Source organism: Typha angustifolia, chromosome 7 (genome assembly GCF_048772165.1).
Source record: "Typha angustifolia cultivar Huaian chromosome 7, ASM4877216v1, whole genome shotgun sequence".
Lineage (NCBI taxonomy): Eukaryota > Viridiplantae > Streptophyta > Magnoliopsida > Poales > Typhaceae > Typha > Typha angustifolia.
In genome coordinates, this window is record NC_133245.1 from 12,114,272 (window position 1) to 12,136,640 (window position 22,369).

Here is a 22,369-nt window from a genome sequence, read left to right on the forward strand (position 1 = left end):
AATTTAAAACATTGCTTCAAACCAAATCAATGCAAACAAATGGTGTTCGATCTCGCTAGCATTAGCTCCAGAGTCACCATTTGCACCGACTTCGACATTGCCTCTCCCAACGTCGCCGTCAATTTGTTCTATAACAAGATCCAAGAAATCAAAACAAGAACCAGGCCATGAATAAGAAGAAGAGAGCAAACTTATGCTTCTCTTTTGTCACAATAGCTAAAAAAAATACCAAACTATATTATATTTGCAACTCCTACCTTACTCGAACGATGACGAGGGATGGGAGGAGATTCGACGATTGCGAGGGTTGACGAAAAAGAGAGTAGGATGCGAAGCTTGATGAAAAAGGGAGTGGGATTGTGGGAGGCGATGACCGATGAAAAAGGGAGAATGAGAGTGAGTGAGTAGTAAGATTTAGGGTAAGTTAGAATGTTGGATATTAATATATATATATATATATATATATATATATATATATATATATATTATAATGGGTCAAAATGGGTTAGTGGTATAAATCCGAACACGACTCGATTATTAAACGGGTTAATCATTTATTACCCGAATTTGATTAGACTAAACCCAAACTCAATTAAAAGACAGGTTATCCTGTTGGGTCAATTTTTGCAACCCTTAACTATAGCCTATAAAAAATGTTGAACTCATAAGTAAAACTCTACTAAGATAAGCATTTTCATATAAAAGTAAAGTTTTAATTTAAGCAACTTAACTTAAACAAAATCTTACAAATAAAATACTGAATATTTCAGCATTTTAACATAAGATAAAAATATTGAACTAGTCACCGGTTGAGTAAAAAATGTAAAATGCTTATGAGTACAACATTTTAGGTATTGCTACAATATAAATCTCTTTTTGATAATAAGTTTGAGGGGGCAATCCATCTTGGTAAATAAAATTTAAAATAGGGCTAGTTGGTCAATCACTCCTGTTATCTCCTTCAGCTTTTACTGCTAATAATATTGTGCGACGTTTTTATCAGGCTTTTTCCCTTCTCCTAAACAAGTGTTTTCTTTTTGAGATTTACATTTAACACCATGTCTGCATTTTCAATATTTACAACCTTCCATTTTAATAAATATGTGAATAAAGTATTCCGTGTTCGGTTAACACTAACACTATTAGAGAAATGAAAATATTATATCCACTGTGCACTATTATTTTATAAAATATAAAAATACCCCTATTTTCTTATTTCTTCTAGGATATAATGAGTTTCATATTCTCATCCAACCTAAAATCTTGAAGTAAGAGAGCAACTTAAATCTAGCCAAAAAGTAGTGAGTTCTTCTCCTCCATATCCTTTCTCTTTCGTCTCTTAGCTTATGTAATATTTTTTGGGTAAGATATTCCAATAAGGGTTTTTTTAGTTGGGTAAAAAGTATTTTGGTAATATATTTAGTGTAGTTGATACAACCCAAAGTTAGACCATATGTCAACCAAGGAAGGAAGAAAGGGGACTTGGCCTATGGCACCCCATTCTGGTTGATTAGACTAGATCTAGTCGGTTAGGGCTTTCTAATGTCACATGCCTTTTTGGTATGAATTTGGGCCTTCCACTTGATTAGAGGATGGGTATAGGTTGGATTATAGAGAAGGCTAAAAGAAGGAAATAAGTCAAATGGGCGAAAGCTCTGGATTTGACGGGTTGGTGCGAGTCTATTAGGTGCATATAAGACTTTAGGCTGCTTCAGACCTTTATGAGTGGAGTCTAGAGCTGAAATTTGGTATGAAAGTGGGCTTAAGTCTTATCTAAAGATAGGCTAAGGGTTGGATACGATTTGGGTTATTGAAAAAAGCTTAATTATAGAAAGCCTTGGCTAGCTTGTAGTAGGTTATGTAGTTGGGCCTTAAGCTAACTAAGGTTTCAGTGCCCCTAGGTGTAAAGGCATGGTTGACCTAAATAGGAGTCCATGTTAGGGTTTTGCTGTGGTGGAGCAAAGTAGAAGGCGGCTAAGTGGTGGGGATAAATTAGCAAACTAGGAAAGTTTGGCGGCCGCGACAATTTGGAGATGGTGGTGGTGTGAATTAGGGTTGAAGGAGATGGTGTCTTAGGTTGAGGATGAGGTGCCACGTCCAAGATGAAGGTTGATGTGGATGAGGGGGGTGGTGGTGGTGGCGGCGGCTAGGTGGAGGTCAAGCGAATAGAGGTAGGCTTAGTAGGGTCGATGATGGTAGTGATGGTTGTAAGTGTTGACTAAGGATGTCAATAGTAGAAATGAAAGTCATATGAGAGGTAGGAATAGCTGAGGCAAAGAATGTTGAGAGCGGAGAAGCTAGCGACAAAAGAGAAGAGGAAAAAGATAGTTTTAATAATCAATTATAATTTAAACCTAAATTGCTCTCTATATTTATATTGGAGGCTAAATCAACTCGACCCGACTCAACTAGCCATTTAACCAAATTAAGGGACAAATATGTTTAGATTGAAGCATATCTAAACTAACTCATGATATAGGCAAATAACATAATCTGAAATGCAAAGAAAAGAACTAGACCTATCCAACTCAGTTGGCCTGTTAGCTTTGGCTAATTCACACTCGGACTCAAATTCAATCCTGATTGTAACATTAACTTAAGCATTTTATTAAGTTTGGTTAACAAAACTAATAATAGAGTGTTTATTTGCATATTTAATAAAATGAAGGATTTACAAATATAAAAAACACAGGATACAAATCATTTAGGGCTCTATTATTTAAATGCATATGGGACAACTCTCCCATATAGGGCTCTATCATTTAATTGTTATCACAGTGGCACATTGCCAATTCTATGCATTCTATGATATTATTTGATAACCTTACTCTCATGTTCATGTTCCCAATAAAGCTTCATATCTTCTACAAACTACATAATCTTTTATATCTCATTCCTCCACCATTTGATTCTTTTTGTATGAAATGCTTGTATAGAATTATTTCGAGTGAAAACAAACAGACAAAGAACGTTAGCAAATAGAACTACACAATTCGTGAAGTAACTGTGAAATTCGTAACTTAATTGCAAAATTCATAAATTTACTACGAAATTTTGACCGTAACTCATAGACTTTTTACAAAATTTATAAATTAGCTATGAAATACAGGTAGAAAAAGAAGAAGAATGAGAAAAGTAAGATAGATATCAACCTATTCAAATTTTTAGAAATTTTCTATAATAACTAATATCTTACTAATTTGTAGTATCCATAACTAGGTACTATAACTTATTTGCAACATAAATTAAAATTCTTTTTAGTGGAAATCAAATAATTTGAGTTACATAATTCTCTTTTTTTTGAAAGATTGATTATAGCTCTTTTGGATATTACAAAGCTTTTGGTTATTTGGCATATTCATTGGCAAGTCAAATAAATAGTTGAATTATTAATCTTAATTATCTCACTACTATATTCGATTAGTCTCTTACTTTATCAATTAAAGAGCAATTAAATAAACTTGCGTAGAAAAAAAAGGAAGAGAAAAATTAAGAGACAGAATAATAAGAAAAGAAGAAATAACAAAAGAAGAAGAGTACATATCACTTTTATCTTTATTATAGTGTCCTATCAATATTAAAGAGGTATTAAATAATAGAAGGACAAACTTCGAAGAAAAAAATAGATAATATCTTATCCGCGAGCGACAAAATTAAAAATCAATTATGTTTTCGGTGCAAATTTCCCAAATGCATGAAAGCTCTATCCCTTCTTAGTATGGGATTGACCCCCTTTTTTCTTTTCTAGTTTACTATTACAATATCCTCTATTAGACAGAGTAGAAGTAGTTGGCTAAACCTCTCCCACTGGCTTCTCAATTCCACTATGTGTTTTCACTTCCAATCAAGTTCTCAATTCTTCTTCTGTCTAGTGACTCATACAATACTCTTCTTGCTAAAGCTATCTCTCAATCCCTTCAATCAACATCTTAATGGTGAATCCCACTTTCTAAAAAACTAGTTATAATAAAGATATCATCAATATTATTTCTCAAAATCTCCTATCCGTCTATTATCGATATCTCTATTTATTTTAGAAATTTATTAAATACGAATATAATTTTACCACAGCCAAATTGGTTTTTTTACTCTATAAAACAAAGAAATAAAAATAAAAAGAAAAGAAATTATCCACGTCATGTGTACCCTATCCCCTCAGATATTCTTAATCTTATCTTCATCTCCTTTGCCTTTGAGACTCTGGGAACCGCTCACCGCCGGTTACTGAAGCGACATCCACCGGTCGGGTCGGTTCCAGATCTCTCCCCAGTATAAAATTCTTGGGAGTTGCGACTATTAGAAGTCTTCCTGTGGGCTAAAGATCTCGCTTTGCCCCCCCCGTTGCTTGGGGATTCCTCCAATCTCGATAGATCCGTAAAGATATTTCTCTTTTAAGGTAATATTGCTCCCTATTTTTTTTTTTTTTGGATTTCTTTTGATCCGGTCTATTGCTTGTTAATTTCTTTCGTTATTTTAGTTGGACGTTAAATTGTTGTAGGTTCTTGCGCGGATCTAGTAGTGGTTTTGATTGCTTGCGAGTTCGATTGGATCGGACCATTTTATTATTTGGAGTTTCATTACACTTGATCTCTGTTGACATGAGTTCATGTAATTAGGATGAGAGTTATACGTTCTCGAGTTGGATTTTTGTTTGAGATTTTATAATTCCATTAAATTATGGAACTTTATAGTGGAATTGGTTCAGTAATGGACTTAGGTAGTTTGCTCTTATTGTGCGCGGAATACTTAAAAACTTTTTTCAAGTTTCTCAACGAAACATATGGAAGAATCTGCTGCCGGAGGTTTTTGATGTAGGTCTCTAGACATGTGAGCATATGCCCTTGGTTCGACTTGCTCAAAATTTGATCTTGATGGTTCTAAATGCATTTTTGAGTGCTTTACAGTGTACGGTTGGGGGTTATGTTTTAGACTATTTTTATACTTCCAGCCATTAAGAAGCATATGGTCTTTTTGTTCTATCTACTGGTTAGCTCCTAACACAAATATATGTGTAAGTGAAAGTTGATCTTTTTGCCAAAATTGAAATATCTGCAAATATCGAGATCCAGGAACTTGTTCATGCTTGGATTCAGAGTCAGAGGATTTTATTTGTTTTCCTTCTTATTGCTTCTTAATTTATATTGATAATCAGTGTCTAAAGGTTTTACCTTTAACCTTTAAGCACTTCTTCTTTTTAATTTTTGTAAACTTTTGGCAATTCGGTCTGATATTTGGATTGTTGTCCTTAAGATTATCACATTAGCCTTATACTTTTATGGGTTTTCTGTCGAAAAAGTTAGGTTCTTCTGGAGATGGCAGATGATGAGAAAGTGATAGAAGGGAACTCTTCCCGTGGAGCAGACTGGGAAGTTGTGTCTCTTACTGCATCTACCTATGCTGCTGCACCAGGTCCAAAAGATGTCAGCACAGATGATGACAGTAAAGAGAAGTATTTGAACAAAGATGAGAAAGAATCTTCTGGTGAATTATTTATGTCCAGTCACTTTGTATTCCCACCTAGCGAGCATGAGAATCTACCGATAGGACCTGAATTTGGTGAAATTCATAGTGAAAGTGAGGGTCAGGAAGTAAGTGCTGCTGTAGATGATTCTGGTGATGAACCCGGTAAAGTTTATGACAAAAATGTGCAAGGAGGACCCAGTGCTGACCTACAAGGAGATCAGTTCTTTGAGAAGGGTCAAAGCCTTTCAGCTCATGATCTGGAGTCTAAAGAGGGTAAGAGATTGCAAAGTCTGAATTTGGTTGCCAGAGCATGGTATTTTTTTTATTTTAAATTCTGACTTTAACGCTTTTCATACTGGAAGTGACATACTCACCTGGATCAGACTCTGATGAGCATGATGAACCATCTGATCACAATTTAGAGTCTCGGAAGTCTGCCAAGCATGATGAAGAAGATAAACTTCATGGACATGGCCTTCCTTGTGAAGCATGGTGGAAGAGGCATGCCACATGTTTATATCGCCATGCGAAGGAAGCAAACACATTTTGGTCTGTTGTAGTGGCTGCGGCCCTGGTAGGGCTTGTAATTTTGGGGCAGAGATGGCAGCGAGACAAATGGCAGTGTCATCAACTTAAATGGCGGTTCAATGTTAGCAAATGAGGTTCATTTTTTTCATTTGCATCGTAAATTCCTAAAGATATTATGCTTTAAACTTGCATTTGAGTGCTTTCCTGTAAGTTCTATTCTTCTATTCTAATAAGTTATTTTTTACGATTCCTTTAGGTTTGACAATACACCAAGTCATCAACTGTTGTGATATAAGCATAACTTGTATCAGATTCTTTTGTTAACCATAATAAAGTTACAAGTAATTTAAATTAATTGAAATTCATGAATATGTAAAAGAACGCAAATTTAGATTGGGTTTTTAGTCTTCGACTGTAAGTGGAGGTGAATGTGGTCTCTTCTCCTTTTTGTCCTTTTGCTAACCATATCCCATATTCTCCACCTCTCATATGTTATTTTGCTTGACCACATCCATTTTATAACCTGGTCTTTCACACAGCAATGCTTGTAAGGCTTTAAGATTTAATCTCAAATATGTGTCCACTTGTAAGTTGACTATAGAAGACTAGAAAGGGTCGTAGGAAAGAAAACATTTCTTTTGTTTTACTGAAGAATAGTTGATTTTGTGATAATAGTTCAATAAAATGGGAGTAGTTCTACAGTTGAATTAATTCCTGTGCTATTAATAGTCCTTTAATCCCCATGGAACAGATGAAGGCCTAAGTAGTTAGAGTGAAGGTGATGACCTAATGGAAGTTTCCTCTTACAATAACCGAATATCATTTTAGACATAGTACTAATGTACTAGTTTATGTTTAAACTGCTCTTTCCTACTGTTGTTACAATGGAATTTAATCATCCCTTATGAGAACTCATTGTCCAATCAAGATAACCTTTTTGCACCTCTTTATCTTTTCTTCCTCTCAATAGATGAGGAATCTTATTTTGGTGATTGTTCTTAAGCAAAATGAAGCTCTTAGATATGCAGTCAGATCGCATACTATATTTTCGTTTTTGATATTCTATTGCAATGTCTTCCTGTTAGTTGATTGCTATGGTTGAGGTGGCTATAGAATTTCAAGAACATAAGCTACTTAACATGTAGTTCCACATGAACATCTTTAATTGCAGAACTGTCCAGGTGCACATATGCATAAGGGTTAAAATGTTAGGTAGAATGATTTTTTTGGAAGTTGCCTTTATCTAGATTTTTTTTTCCTTCTCTTTTTTCCTCGAGTTTGTAGAAATTAAACCTTGAGCTATGATATTATTTTTTTGTGAAGAATGATGTGTTCATATTTTAGGGGTTCTGCTCATTTGAATTCATGATATGATATTAAAGCAAAACAAACATATCCAAAATCACAAGCACTATTCATTATTTTGATACTTTCTATCTTTGTGATATCAAAGTAAAACAAACATTTCCGACGGGTAAGGGTTGCCTAATGAGAATGTTAAGGTGGATATGTGGCGTTGCTAGAAAAGATTGAATAAGGAATTTTAAAGTAGCACCTATAAATTATGTGAGAATAGATTTACATGGTTTGATATGTCCAACGAAGATCTTATATTGCAACCATAGGATTGACTTAATTAAAATAGAAGGTTCCTTAAGAGGAAAAGGAAAACCAGAACTAATTTAAGGGAATCTGTAAGGATAAAGGAAATATATGAATATATGATAGCACTAGATCTGATATTGGAAACACAGTCATGTGAAAACCCAAGGCATAGATGTGTCCGTGGCCGAAGCTTGTCAGACATGCAAAAGGTGTCCAAAAATTAATATTGCAAAAAAGGAAATGGACATGTTTGGACAAGGTGTGGATTAATCGGTATAGATTTTTGATGGAATGATTAATAATCCAAACCAATAACCTATTAGCCTCTAATACTAATTGACTAGACCTAAAATTCAAAACTTTTCGAAGCCCTAAATCTAGGGGTGAAAACGGTTTGGATAGTGCTCAATTTACATTTAGATTTATATTTTTGTTTCAAATACGGAGACGGATACGGATACGGATATTGGACAGGTAGCAAAATTTAAAATTATATCCTAATTAAACGGATATAGATATTTTTCGGATATAGATTAGATATTAAACTGATATAAATACAAATTAAATCTTAATTGAATATGAAAATAAACAGGATAAAAGATTGAATCTTAATCAGATATGAGTACAAAATGAATCTATCACTAACATCTATATATACAGGAAAACTCACAAATCAACTAATAAACTCACAAAAAAGCATTAATTGCTAAAACTTACATGTCAAAATTGAATTTGAATGGCGCATGGGAAACCTAAACATATAAACTGCAAAGAAATGAAATATTTCTGCATTGCATAGTTTGTCAAGTTGATCATTTAGACAACTTTGTCTTGTAATAATAGATTCAAAAAGTTAGGAATTATTCAAAGTCGCTGTTTGGAGTTTGCATATAAATCTTTAGATAGATTAAAGAGTAAGCAGACCTGAAGAGTGAAGACAACAAGATTAGCTCAGAACACGGAAGAAGATCCAGCTGGTTAAAGAGACATTTTTATCTACCAAATTATTGTAGATCCAGTGAAGATTGAAAGAAATAGAAAAGAAGATTCAGTAGAACAGTAGAATGGCTTGACTATCAGTAGAGTTTAGAAACAGTATTACTGTGCTGAAGTAAAATTGCAGAAATGCAAATAACATCAAGAGATTCTATAACATTCTATTTGATCCACTAATATAAGAAGTACATGTATCACTGTTGCAGCTAGATTAACATACATGGATGAGTTTGGCAATAAAAGGAGCTGCTAAGAAATTGCGTAAGCTTCAGAATGACATTCACTCTCTTATTTATCTACCGATCCACACAATGCCTTCTCCCCAACAAGAATTGCCTGCAGGAGACCACTTCAGTTTCTCCTCTCCAGTTCAGGGTACCAATGATCATCCAGATAAAGTCAAGTACGGTACATGGTGGTCAGCAGAAGATAATATCGACGTCTCAAATAACCTCCAACAATGGACAGATGTCTGCTACAGCAAATAAGATTGTAAGAAATCTAAGCACTTCAGCAAAAAGAGAAGCCAAAGGAAATAATGATGTTCAAGATTCATCGGAGTTGCCGGAGTTGATGGTCCAAGGAGCACCGCTAGTATTGGTGGAGAGGATTTGACTAGGTTTGGAAGGCATTCCTACCAAAGGGATCAAATAGGAATCACCTAGAGGCGCGCATGACGGCTCAAGCGGCAGAAATCGAGGTGCAGTGCCATCCATCGACGATGGTGGTGATTGGCGGGTTCAATCCGCTCCAAGGTTGGAGAGAGGGTGCTGCAAGATGTTGAAGAAGAAAGGGAAGGAAGTGAGGGTTGTTGAATACCCCAACACAATTGTCGGAGAGACTGAGGTGGGAGTCAACAGACCACCGAAGAGAGTGAAGGAAAGAAATGGGGATGTGGCGGCTTGACAATGAAGAGGAATTGAGAGAATGAGGGTTGAGAATGTAGGGTAAGCTGTGGTGGGTGGGTTTTTATGTTAACAGGTCGGGGTAGGATGTTTGTTAATATTGTATAGTCTACATGGAAACAGATCCTATATTTGAATCCATATCCAAACAAATATATTATATTGGTATATCCGAATTCAGATTAAGATATTTTAATAAACTGCGATCCATATTTGTATTCGGGCCGGGTAAATTAGTTTGATCCGTATTCAATCCGACCCAGGTTAGATCAGATCAAATCTGATCCATTTACCCTTACCTAAATCCCTTATGATCCTAAAAACCCATCACAATCTCCTTCATCCTTCCTTATCGAGAATCATCATTCCTTATCAAGAAGACAACAAATTGGTTCCAATATAAAAGGCATTTTTGGTGGCCACCATGGCAGAGGCCTTGTCGGGGAGGTGCATTGGAGAGGACGAGGATGACTTTTTCTTCTGCTTGTCATACCCGCTATGCGGGTGACCACGTGCCCATGCTATGCGGGTGACCACGTGCTTGAGGAGAGGACTTCTCATATTTTCTCTCCTTTTAAATTTAAGTTGAGCATGGTAATCTATTAGGTCAACAATTTTTTATTTTACATGTATCAATAAACTTTTCATATATAACATATTTATTATTGTATTTTAGACATGTTTATATCCTATTTTTTCAAGATTTTTTATATTTTGAGATAAATGGGAAAGAATGATCTATACATTCAACCTTAAAATGTTTGGATCAAAGCAAGGTTTTGAAACTTGATATTGGGATAGGGATCGGTTGTTAGAAAAAACAACATGTATCGGCCGTTTGTATTGGATCAGATTATTTTTAATTACGTAAATTTTAAATATTATTTAAAATATCAGAAAATTTCTAAAAAATAATAGAAAAGTAAGAAAAGAAAATTTAATTGCATATAAAGTCTAAAAATGAAAGAAAAAACTCACTCAAAATTATAATGAATTTTGAGTTCAATTTGATAAATTTATATACTCGTAAATTATTACTGTAGATTTCTTCACTATTTGTTCTATAGTAATAAGAAAAAGAGGAGTTTAAAAGTGTGACAAAAAAAAAAGGAAACGATAAAACGAAAACTCACTTGAGTTCTATAGCTAAAAGGGTTCATCGGATCAACTATCAAATGAGCTTGGTGAAGTGTGAGAGTGGGATGAGAGTGTATGTGAGAGATAGAAGATAAAAACTAAAATTTTTAAAAGAAAATAATTGAGAACATTAATTACTATTGTCTCATAGAATCCTAAGTTAGATATATTTAAGATCGTCTTGAATCTTTAGAATATTTAGTTTCGGTTGATCCGGCTTAATACGGTTGAGACGGATCGGTTGATCCCAAATTGAAACCAGTTACCAGACTAATTGGTTTCGGGTCCGGATCAAGATCGGTTATGGCCAATCCCGATGCGGATTGGCTGATCCAACTTGGGATTGGCCGATTTTAGGATCCATGAATTAAAGGCTTTGTTTTCTTGTCATCATTGCTATGTAGTATAGTATCAAAGTTGTTTCCAATAGTCAATTTATCTAGCTTATCATGATATAGGACACTGGCCATGCTAATTAGTTCCATCCCTGTTATGAGGATTCCCTTGTCTATCCCATGGAATGACATCATTATTTTCTTAATTTATCCCACGGAACAACATCATTCGTTTTCTAGATTCTCAGTATTGATGCTTTTACTAATTGGTTTTGACATATAATGATTGACAAATACTCTGTCCTCCAAAGCTGTCTGTAATCATTATGTCAATTCTTGATTTTTTGGCATATTCTAAATTCTCGGGTAATGATTGCAGCCTCTTGTGATCATGTTTTGAAAGACTGTAAGGGGTAGATAAACAGACTGAAATTGCAGCGTGAGCGGACGGTTAGAATTCAAGGCAACTTAGAAATGTATAACCATGGAAATAGTACATAAAAGGAGTCTTTACATATGTTACTGTTATTTTATGCAAATCCTTTAGAATAGTACAATGTGGTCCCAAATGTCTGTCAATGTTGAGCTATAAATTCTTGGTGAATAGATGAGATGGACGTTGATATCATTCATACGATTTACATGTTGATGCAGCTGCATCTATTTATTGTTGTTGCAGCACATTAAATTTTGGTGCTCACTGTAGAGTTCTCTCATTTTGACGCAGCTGCATCTATTTATTGTTGTTGCAGTACATTAAATTTTGGTGCTCACTGTAGAGTTCTCTCATTTTGACGCAGGATAAGTGGACTGCTGGAACTCACTGCTAAGACGTTCTTGTGGGTGATCGCTAACACAGCCCACTGATCCACGGTGCCGGAGCCTCTGCAAACCTTCCATTCCATTACGATGATGACGATAACGATAAAATGCACGATGTGGGAGATGGGTTATTAATTTGCATATGTAGGTAGGATGAATCTTTCATATGGAAGGAATAGAGTAATAAATTCACAATATGAGCTCGTCCAGATACTTTGAATGAATACTTTTAATTTTATCATTATTATTTATTATTATTTTGATAATTAGAGATCAGACAAAAGGTATTAACTCTGCCCCTAAGAATTGAACCTTTTGTTGATGGTCGGCATATATATCCTATTGTAGGTGTTGATAGTGTGACTGCTGTCACTTTGCATGAATACTTTTGATGTACATCTGTTGACTTTTGAGGATCAGAAGATTCAGATCATAGAGTGCTTTGCCTCCTATATTTTAGTTCAAAATGAGGCCAATAAAGATAAGTCTCGTGCCTTTTGGTTCTTCTATAAGTGTTGAAAGATTTTGTATGCCATATCATGAAACGATCAAGATACCATATTTTCTAAATAGTGTCAGGGTAAATGACGGTCATCATATATGGATCTTCAAATAAATTTTATTTTATTTTTGCTAAGTTATACTTAATAGCACACTGATCTCTTAAACTAGAAAAACTTCGACACTAATACCCTTAAATAAATAAAATTAATAAAGGTAAAGACGCTGTGAGCTAGCTAGTGAGACAAAATGGCTTTATTATATACCCATATTGCCCTTGACTTTGGTGTGTTTATTCTCGAGGCGCTCTTATCGCACTCAACTCATCTCTTTACTGAAAGCAATCTCTTCTCACTCACATTTGCCGTCGTCTTCAACCATGAAGGTCTCCAACCATGAAAGGATGTGATAAGCTACTCAATACAAAGATTTTGAAGTTGATTATGGTTACTCCCAACTAAGATCACTTATCTAGAAGTCAATTTTGGTATTCATCTCCTTCGTCTTTTAAGACGCTCTCAACCATCTCATAGGTTCTTGGAAGTAATGTGAGACAATATCTAAATACTTTTTTTTTTGGGTCTAAATGTACACTTCTATATCCTTTGAGTCTTTTTTTTTGTAGATGTCGAAATTTATACTAGGTTAAAATTAGGGTTTTTTTTAGTATTGCTGCCAAATGTGAGTGCATGTCCATATAATATGAATAGATTTATTTAAAGTTTTAGTTCTTTTATACATTTTTGTTAAAGTTTGGAGTGATTTTATAATTTATTCATGTATGTGATCCCTAGTAAATTAGAAATTAGGCCTTTTTGTATTGTTGTCAATTGTGAGTGCATGTTCATATAATATACATGTACTTGTTTGAAATTTTGTTCATTTTATGCTGTTGGATCAAATTACATAGGAATGTGTTTCTAATTACATGTAATATGCATGAATTTTATTCTAATTATATGTATTGCTTATTTTTCAGCTTATGGTCCCCAGTAGGTTAATATTAGGAATATGCTTGTGATCTATTATGATTTTTATTTCTTTACATGAGAATATGTCTTTTTTCATAGTTGGCTGACCCTTGTCACATAATACTTTGTAGATCCAATACTACCTACATGGATAGAGAAATTATAGAATGTATAGTTGATCCAGACTATATGCCATATACAGAGGTTATGGAGTTGCTTTAAGAAACTAGAATGTCCTCTAAATTCTAAATTATATTTTAACCTTCCTAAACATGACCTAAGTACTAGTATGAAAGAGATTAATAATAACAAAGATATTTTGACAATATTTGTTGTGCATGCTGGTATTGAAAGAGTGAACATCTACATTGATGTGCCATAATGGATAGCAATGAAATGCTTCATGAGCCAATATTAAAGAGCCTTGGTATTGAAAGAGTAGTTAAAGCTACTTATGATGTCTTGGACAAATTAGGATTAATGAAAATATATTATAGAAAGTTTTAAGGACAAGTCAAGACCAGACCAATATTATTGATGATCAGCATATGCAATGTGAGGATAGATCTACTGATACAACTCAAGTTGAACATCTAAACAAGCAGGATGAAACTACCAAAAAAGACAATAAAGGTGCTGAGAAATGTGCTGAAGATGAAGATAACATAAGAGAAGATGAAGTTGATCTGGGAGAATATGAAAACTAGATTTATAATTATTCAAGTAGCACTGATAGGGAATGTGATAGTTATAATTTTTCTGATGAAGATTTTGTTGGAAATTCTGAATGTAGATTCCAATAAAAATTCTGATGTAGAATCAAAGAAAGGAAAAAGAAAAAAAAGAGAGAAAGATGACAATTTTGAGAATGATGATAATGCTTTTGACAGTAGTGAAGAGGTTTATGGTCCACCTCTCTCATTTGGTGAGGAGGAAAGACCTAAATGTCCTGAATTTAGAAGTTAGAGGGACTTATGCGAACCAAAGTTGGTTCTTGTAATGATTTTTTCCAAATGTGTAGTCTTTTAGGGCATTACTTAAAACATTTCATATGAGATTATTGTGAAATAGTGATGAGATAAAATCTTGGAAGCACAACCCTACTATAAGTGGAAAGACATATTGCTGATGAACCACCAATTTTTAAAAGATTATTTATTATGTATGCTGCACAAGTCAAATGATTTCCTTATAGTTGTAGGCCTATTATTTGCTTATATGCTTTCATCTATAAGGGCCATATGGTGGACAATTGATTCATGTAGTAGAAATAGATGGAAATAATTAAATGTATCTATTAGCAATTGCAATAATAGAGGTTGAGTGTAAGGATAGTTGGAGTTAGTTTCTAGAGAACTTTATTTCAATGATTGGAAGACCAATGGAGAAGGGATGGGTACTTATTTCAGAAGGTATATACATTTGAATTATTTCATTAACAATAATTAGTTATTTTGAGTTATTTGAATATTAATCAACTAAGAATAATTTCTTATAAATATACAGGGACTGGTACAAACATTTGAGTAGCTCATGCCTAGATAGAGCATAGGTTTCTTGTTAGGCACATGTATGCCAATTTTTTTGAAACTATTCAAGGGTAAAGAATATGAAGACCTTATGTGGGCAACTGTAGGAGCTTATACAGTCTACAAATTTGAAGAATTTAGATGCTTTCAATGAGCTAAATATAGAAGCTTATGTTTGGTTGATGAAAGAGAATCTTGCTTGTTGGGCTAGGAGTAATCTTAAAATTAAGTGTGATAGGATTGTGAACAATATAAGTGAATCATTTAATATATATTTGAAGGATTGTAGGGATAAACTAATTATTACAATGGTAGAGATGATAAGAAGATAATTAATAATTAAGTACAATGAAAGGTTGTAATTTAGTGCTACTTTCAAATATAAAGTTTGTCCCAAGATTCAGAGCAAGATGAAAAAGAGAAAAATAAAGGCTAAAGAGTGCAAGACAATGTAGGTAGGGAGTGTAATTTTTGAAATTAAAACCATATTCAGATCTTGCATTGTTGACCTACAATCTACAAGATACACATGCAAACTTTGGGACATCTCTCGGATATCATGTTGTTATGCAGTTGTTACAATATTTGTTAACTAAAGACAATCAAAAGATTTTGTTGCTGAATATTTCCATACTACTTTTATCAACACTTACAATTATATGATTTATTATATTCCCGATCAGTCAGAATGGGTTCATACATCTTTTAATCTTATCATGCCTTCACATTATAGAAAAGCCCCTAGTAGACCTAAGAAAAGCAAAAGAAAAATTGAGGATGAACCTAAAAATCCTTATCTTGTAAGGAGACATGCCTCTTCAAGGTATAGTTATAGAAAAGCCCCTAGTAGACCTAAGAAGAGCAAAAGAAAAATTGAGGATGAACCTAAAAATCCTTATCTTGTAAGGAGACATGCCTCTTCAAGGTATAGTTATAGAAAAGCCCCTAGTAGACCTAAGAAGAGCAAAAGAAAAATTGAAGATGAACCTAAAAATCCTTATCTTGTAAGGAGACATGCCTCTTCAAGGTATAGATACTATAAACAATATGACCATAACATTAGGATTTACAGAATAGCAGGATCAACTAGAAGTTTCAAAATTGCTAGAAGTTTCATCTAAATTATTTTCTAATCATCAACATTTCATGATTAAGTATTTTCTAACCATCAGCACCGTCTTTCAGCAGCAATCTTCTTTAAAAGGCAAAGATGTGTAAGGAAGTGAAAGATGTGAAGGAATTGAAAGAGGTGAAGGAAGTGGAAGACCTAAAGGAGGAGAAAGAGGAAGAGGCCACAACATCTTAGGAACTTAAGAATCAATAACCAACTGATTTGTTTAAATTAGTACTCATTATGGACAATGTTAACTTACAGTGTCGTTACAAATGTTGGTGGTTGAGTGATATCAAACATGTTACTATTTTTAGTGATGTTAAACTATTAGTCTTTGTTTGACGTTAAATTTGTTAGTATCTTAGTTGTGTTAATATTTATTGTATATATTGTAGACATGTTTTGGTGATGTTAACATTTAGATTGTGACGTGAAATAGTTTTTGGATACAATGCAGATGTTTGTTTCAAGTGTATTAATGGTATGGTGATATGAAACAATATTTGCGACTGATAAATATTTAATTGTGTATCTTAATATATAATAATTTTAGAATTTTATAAAATAATATTTGTAACTGATAAAATGCTTAGCTGTGTATCTTAATGCACAATAATTTCATAATCAACCCGCCCTTCATTATCAACTAATAATAAGTTCAGAGCAAATACATGTTTGATAGATTTCTTGATTCATTGCTAATACAAACTAATAAAACTAAACTTACTACTAGAAGATAACAAATAACAAAAAGTCTTCCTTCTCTCTTTGTAGAGGATGTAATCTACTTCTGCAACTCTTCACATCTCTTTGGCAACATTTTATTAACTTTTTTTGTAACTTTTCATTAGCTCTAATTGTTCCTTCTCAAACTGCAACCTTTTAATCTATTCATTCATGCCATCAATCTTTTCCTTGCCAAAATTTCTGCCTCGTAGACATAATGGAGGATCCATCCAACAAAAGAAAACAATGAGAGTTGGAATTCTGTAATGATAAATATAATAAAATAGTTATCTAGAAATTTTGAATCTAATATTAAAATTTATACAACCTAGGAACCTTCTTCTAAGATTATTCTATGTGGAAGAAGTCCTCAACACAGCTTTTATTTCACAATGACAATAGATGTTTCCTTCCCTAGCTAATTGTGATTGAAAGCTGTTGATATTGTCGTCGGTAGAGGCTATCAATCCGCGAGGAGAAAAGAGAGAAATGAAGCTCCAGAGAAGAAGGGGAGTAGAGGAGAAGGATGGGAGAGATAGGAAGAGGGAAAGAAGGGAGGGATCTAAGCTTTTGGAGGAGAGGAGTTTATTTGGAATAAAGATGCAATAGAAAAAGAAGAAAAAAGAGATCTTTTAGTCAATTAGTTTTTATTAAAGTAAGGAATGAAGGTGTCCGCTAAGAACGTAACTAATTTCTATCGAAATACCTCATGAGATATTAATCGAAAGGTCATTTTTTATTTATTTATTTAGGGGGTGTCATAATTAACTTTTTTAGTTTAGGGGGTCAGCGTGTTATTAGACTATTAATCGGAGAGTGTCGGTGTAATTTAGTCTTTTGTCTTATCAAAATAAATCACCTTGCAAACTTAATACCAAAGGCGGTTAGTAAAATATTTTATCTAAAAAGAGAAAATGCTAATAGGTTAAACATCTTTTTATATATGGAAGATTAGATTAGTATCTTATGTTTGGTAAAAAATAAAATTAGGCCAACTTAGAAATAAATTTATTAGCATTCTATTTAAAATAAATTGTTGATAAGTTCAACATTTGATATATATATATAAACCGCTAATAAAATTAATATTTTATTTTATTAATTCATATATATATATATATCAATGCTGAACTCGTTGATATTTTTATCTAAAAATAAAATACTAACTATAATAAATTTATTTTGTCTCTCTTGGTATTAAGTTTGGGATGACTTATTTCTGTAAAAGGAAGTCTGAGTTCAAACTTACTCATACGTTATTTTTGTTCATTTTTGAGAAAGGAAAAATTATAATAAATAAATAAATTCTCTTTGCTTGCTTAGATTCAGTAGGTTGTTTAATCAAACTACAAACAATCCCCATGAGGAAACTAAGGTCTAAGGCTCAGATCTAAATCTAAAGGTTGCCTACCACGCGAGACCATCTCATAGTCAAACCCCTCCATAGTAGTTGACCACTTTATCGGTTTCCATTCCTTGACCCATCTCCTCCATTCCCGACTTCCCCCCAGGCCCTGGTCCTTACTACCACCATCACTCGAGCAATCAAGAATACCTCCCACCACTTTAATCCAATGCCTCCCAACTCCTCCAACCCCACCGTCGTCACCCTCAACGTCGGCGGCCAGCTCTTCCAAACCACACCCGAGACCCTATCTCAAGCTGGACCCGACTCCCTCCTCTCCTCTCTCGCCCTCTCCTCCCTCTCCCTCTCCTCCTCCTCCTCCTCCTCCTCCTCCTCCTCCCCGTTCTTCCTCGACCGCGACCCGAAGCTCTTCTCCGTCCTTCTCTCCTTCCTCCGCCTCGGCCGCCTCCCTTCCCTTCCTTCCTCCATCTCCCTCGATGACGTCTTATCTGAAGCCGATTTCTACTCCCTCTCCCCCCTCCTTCTCTCCTCCTTCTCCGACCCTGACCTATTCGATCCCTTCACCCTTCTCCCCTCCCTCTCTCTCCCCCTCCCCGGCCGCGATCCCGTCACCGCCCTCTCCGCCTCGGCTGCCGGCATCGTCTCCGCCCATGGCGGTAAGCTCACCGCCTTCGATCCTTTCCTCCGTCGCCGAGCCACCGTGCTCACCCCCTTCCCCGCCGTCGACTCCCTCCTCTCCCTCTCCCCCTCCCTCGCCGCTGCCGGCGCAGTCGACTTTGCGGGCCTCCACCTCGTCCCCCTCCACCGTCACCGAATCCCGTCCCCTCCGCGCGTCCTCCACTGGTCTCCTCACCCCTCCGCAGCCAACTCTGGCAACGTCTTGTCCATCGCCGCCTCCCCTGACCTCCTTTTTGCTAGCTTCGAGTCCTCCCGCCGCAACGCCAGCGCCATCGTCGCTTTCGATCTCGAGACATTCGAGCCCCTCTCCGAATTCGCTCGGATGGAAGTCTTCGGCGCCGAGATCGACGCCGCGATCCCCTCCTCGATGCTGGATTGGATCCCCTCCTCTAACCTCTTGCTCTCCGCCGGTTCGCACGCGGGGCCCAGTGGGTTATCCGGCAGCGTCAGACTGTGGGATGTGAGGACAAAGAACGCAGTTTGGGAGTTGAAGGAGAAGAACGATTGCTTCTCTGATATCGCCGCATCAGACGCCTTATCTGCGGTGTTCAAGGTCGGGGTGAACTCCGGGGAGGTGTTCATGGTGGATTTGAGGAAACTGGGCGCGGAGGAGGAGCCGTGGACTTGCATCGGAAAAGGGCGGAAGGCGGCAATAGGAAACGGCGGGAAGAAGGAAGGGAGCGGATGCCGGATCGGGTGCGGCGGGCGGCAGGTGTTTGTGAGCAGGGGAGGGGATGTGGAGATGTGGACGGAGGTGGCAATGGGGGAGGCTGCTGCGGTGGAGAAGAGGAGGGCGGCGGATTGGGCGTTGGAGGAGAGGGTGATGAGGAGGAATTGGATGGGGAGGGAGAAGGATCGGGGAGGGAAGAAGATCACACAGTTGACTCTTGGGGGGAATAGGATGGTGGTGGCCAGGAAGGATGAGATGTGTGTGGAAGTCTGGGAGAGCTCAAGGAGGTGATGAGGTAAAAGAACTTCTTCTTCTTCTTCTTCTTCTTCTTCTTCTTTGTAGGTGATGTTGTGAACTTGATTTATATGTGAATATATGGGAAATCCATCCATGGTTTTGTTTAGATAATGATTTGTTTCCTTCTTTCTATGTGATTTTTGGGTGCTTATTAATAAGATGGTTTCCTTTGTGCCACTACTAATACTGGATGCAACTCTTGTGCTTGCTGAAGGTACATTTAATTGAATGTCTGAAGTAATTGCAGGTAAATTGTGGCCTAAATATCTATTAAGTGTGATGGCATTGATAGCAGATTAGTACAGGGTGAGTTCTTCATGGTGCCAAGTTCTCTTGACAACAAGTCTATTTTGTTATGGTAAAGGAAATTTTTGTTCCTGGATAAGAAGTTCAAGATGAATTTGGCTTAAATTCAACATTGCCATGAGGTTGTAAGTCGATTCACTCAAAAGTCAAAACCTTTTTGGAAGGAGGTTGAGTTTAGTCAGATGGATGGAAGGGAGAACTCTCTGGCGGCGAGTTTGTTATTAGAGAATATCAGAGTCAGACTCATAAATCATAATATGATTGAAGAACATACTTGTGTTAAATTGCAAACAACAGATTACTGCAATCATGTTCTTTGAAAACAGGCTGTTATGTGCCGTAAAAAAAATGTAAACTTGAGAAGGGTTTTGTACCAAAAAAAGAGCTTTTCACCCTCTCTTTGTCCAAATATAGTACTGTTTAACTATTTTTGTTTATGTTTTTAAAAAATAAGATAGTTTCTGGCTAGTGTATTCGAATGCAATTAACGTGCATTCCAACGCGTGACGAGTAAGTTGAGTTATAATAGGATTTGTTTAATATTTTTTTATTATTGGCTAGTCTCCAAATATGTAGAAAAGTAGCCTTTTTAGATTATTAATCATTGGAACTTGTTCTCATTTATAACTATTTTTTCTCTCCTCCTTTCTCTTTATCTTGAGCTTTCGTCTTCAGCTGAGGTTGATCCTCCGTCGCTTTTCTCTCTTCCCTCTAGTGACCAGCAGCCATACCTGGAAGCTCTCTCCTCTCTCCTTTTTAGTCTAAATACTAATCTATCCACCATGCCATAATCATTTACCATAATACTAACTATATATTCCACGTCCATCTTGCTACCTCCTAATCTTTGGTCATTATTTTTTACATAACCTTTGATTTACTCATCCGATCGCTGAGATTCTTATTGCATTGGATTCTTAACTCTTAGGAGAACAACATATCTGATTCTTAGATCGATCAAACGGTTGGATTGATCCTAGTTATCTCTGCAAATTTCGTGCTAAATTTTATTCAAATTATCAAATCGGATAGAAAATCATCTTCACCCAAAAACGAATATAATATTAAACTACTATACTTTTAACTAATTAGGCAGCCACTTAGATTTCTATAAGTAAATTGCTCTTGCAGAAAGTAGAAAGCTTGTCTATAAAGTGGCTACTTCTATTAATTTTAGATAATAAATCTTTTACACAAAAAAATGACTCTGTTTTAAAGCTATATTGCTACATGGACAGCCATTTACCTCACTAATACAGCACTTGTATTGCTTACATGGCAACAACTATAATACATGACAACTATTATATACATATATATGCATATAGTGACTTATGAGCTCATGATGTTGGATACTAAGAAATCATGCTTTAATTAAGTGACTAATTTGTTCAAGCGCACAAGCTTTATTGACGTGAGATCATAGTCATCTTTCAAGTGAGATTGTCCTAGTTGTCAAAGAAAACTCACTCCAAACTAAACTAGGGAGAAACATTAATTAATCTGTTCCAATATAAGAGGCATGTTGGAAAAAGAGGTACAATTAATTGGCCCCCCCTCAATTATTTCTAAAATTTATGTCAAGGGCCTTAATCATGAATTCCTCTTCTTCTAATCGTTTCTCTAATAAATCCTAATATAAAATGTGAAGTGTGAGGGTTTATTTACATTGGTGTTTGATTTTTAAAATTTAAATGCATTTCCATAAAACTATATCCTTAATGAACAATATATTAAGAAATTTTAGATTAGACACTCTTATAGATCAATAGATGCATCAGAAGTTCAAAACTAAGTACTAACAATTAAGATGCATATAATTAGGTGAAGAATATAGTTTTGATATTTACTCGCATTATTGTGAGAGTAGAGTTTTATGACAATTATTAAATGACTAATTACATACAAAATGATGATGATCAAAATTAACGTCTGTTTGAAGATATAAAGGTGGCCACATTAATTTTTTTTCATTTATTATCTTCCTCACATAAGATTAGTCCTCATAGTTTGATAACTATTTATTCTCTCTCTGCCATTAAACTGGACCACAGAAACCACTATAATCTATGTGCAGTGATATACTTGTCATTTGTCACGATAAGTGAGAACCTATCAACTCTAGAGAAATCTGGGAGCCTCATTAGCTCGGTTCAGAATTAATTTCGAGCTTAGATCACATATCCAAGTTCTCAAAAGAAACTTATTTTTGATCCTATTTCAATTGAGCCAAACTCAAGCTTAAACGAACTGCTTGATCAACACAATCAAATATATCTTCAAGTCAAGTCTAATTCATATGTATATATATATATATATATATAGATGGATAGGGAGAAAGAATAGAGAGAGAATAGAGAGAGAGAGAGAGAGAGAGATAGGATAATTCAAACTTAATTATTAATAACAGCATCCAGTAA

The 22,369-nt window shown here is 35.4% G+C and overlaps 2 protein-coding genes across 6 annotated transcripts; both read left to right on the top strand.

The window, feature by feature from the left end:
* Positions 1 to 4,238: 4,238 nt before the first annotated feature.
* LOC140762016 (ATG8-interacting protein 1) lies at positions 4,239 to 12,087 on the top strand. Of its 5 annotated transcripts, XR_012104683.1 has the most exons (5): positions 4,239 to 4,396; positions 5,297 to 5,736; positions 5,826 to 6,125; positions 8,799 to 8,853; positions 8,935 to 11,749. XR_012104683.1 is itself a non-coding variant. In XM_073099610.1 (4 exons), the coding sequence occupies exons 2-3, from the start codon at positions 5,313 to 5,315 to the stop codon at positions 6,122 to 6,124; spliced, it is 723 nt and encodes a 240-aa protein (XP_072955711.1). In that variant the 5' UTR covers positions 4,239 to 4,396; positions 5,297 to 5,312; the 3' UTR covers position 6,125; positions 11,770 to 12,087. The 5 variants fall into 5 exon arrangements, 4 of the variants coding, with proteins under 4 accessions (XP_072955711.1, XP_072955715.1, XP_072955713.1 ...); XM_073099610.1 differs by lacking the exons at positions 8,799 to 8,853; positions 8,935 to 11,749 and adding an exon at positions 11,770 to 12,087; XM_073099614.1 differs by lacking the exons at positions 8,799 to 8,853; positions 8,935 to 11,749 and adding an exon at positions 11,770 to 12,087 and having other exon boundaries at positions 5,847 to 6,125.
* A 5,961-nt stretch (positions 12,088 to 18,048) lies between these two features.
* LOC140763909 (BTB/POZ domain-containing protein At5g41330) lies at positions 18,049 to 20,344 on the top strand. The gene is made up of 2 exons (XM_073102288.1): positions 18,049 to 19,641; positions 19,891 to 20,344. The coding sequence occupies exon 1, from the start codon at positions 18,207 to 18,209 to the stop codon at positions 19,635 to 19,637; it is 1,431 nt and encodes a 476-aa protein (XP_072958389.1). The 5' UTR covers positions 18,049 to 18,206; the 3' UTR covers positions 19,638 to 19,641; positions 19,891 to 20,344.
* Positions 20,345 to 22,369: the final 2,025 nt, after the last annotated feature.

Excerpts from the sequence above, each read along its gene's own strand:
- LOC140763909 (XM_073102288.1), top strand. The coding sequence starts at position 18,207 with ATGCCTCCCAACTCCTCCAACCCCACCGTCGTCACCCTCAACGTCGGC.
- LOC140762016 (XM_073099610.1), top strand. The coding sequence starts at position 5,313 with ATGGCAGATGATGAGAAAGTGATAGAAGGGAACTCTTCCCGTGGAGCA. Across the intron at positions 5,737-5,825 it reads TGATCTGGAGTCTAAAGAGG|TGACATACTCACCTGGATCA; the intron begins GTAAGAGATTGC and ends TCATACTGGAAG.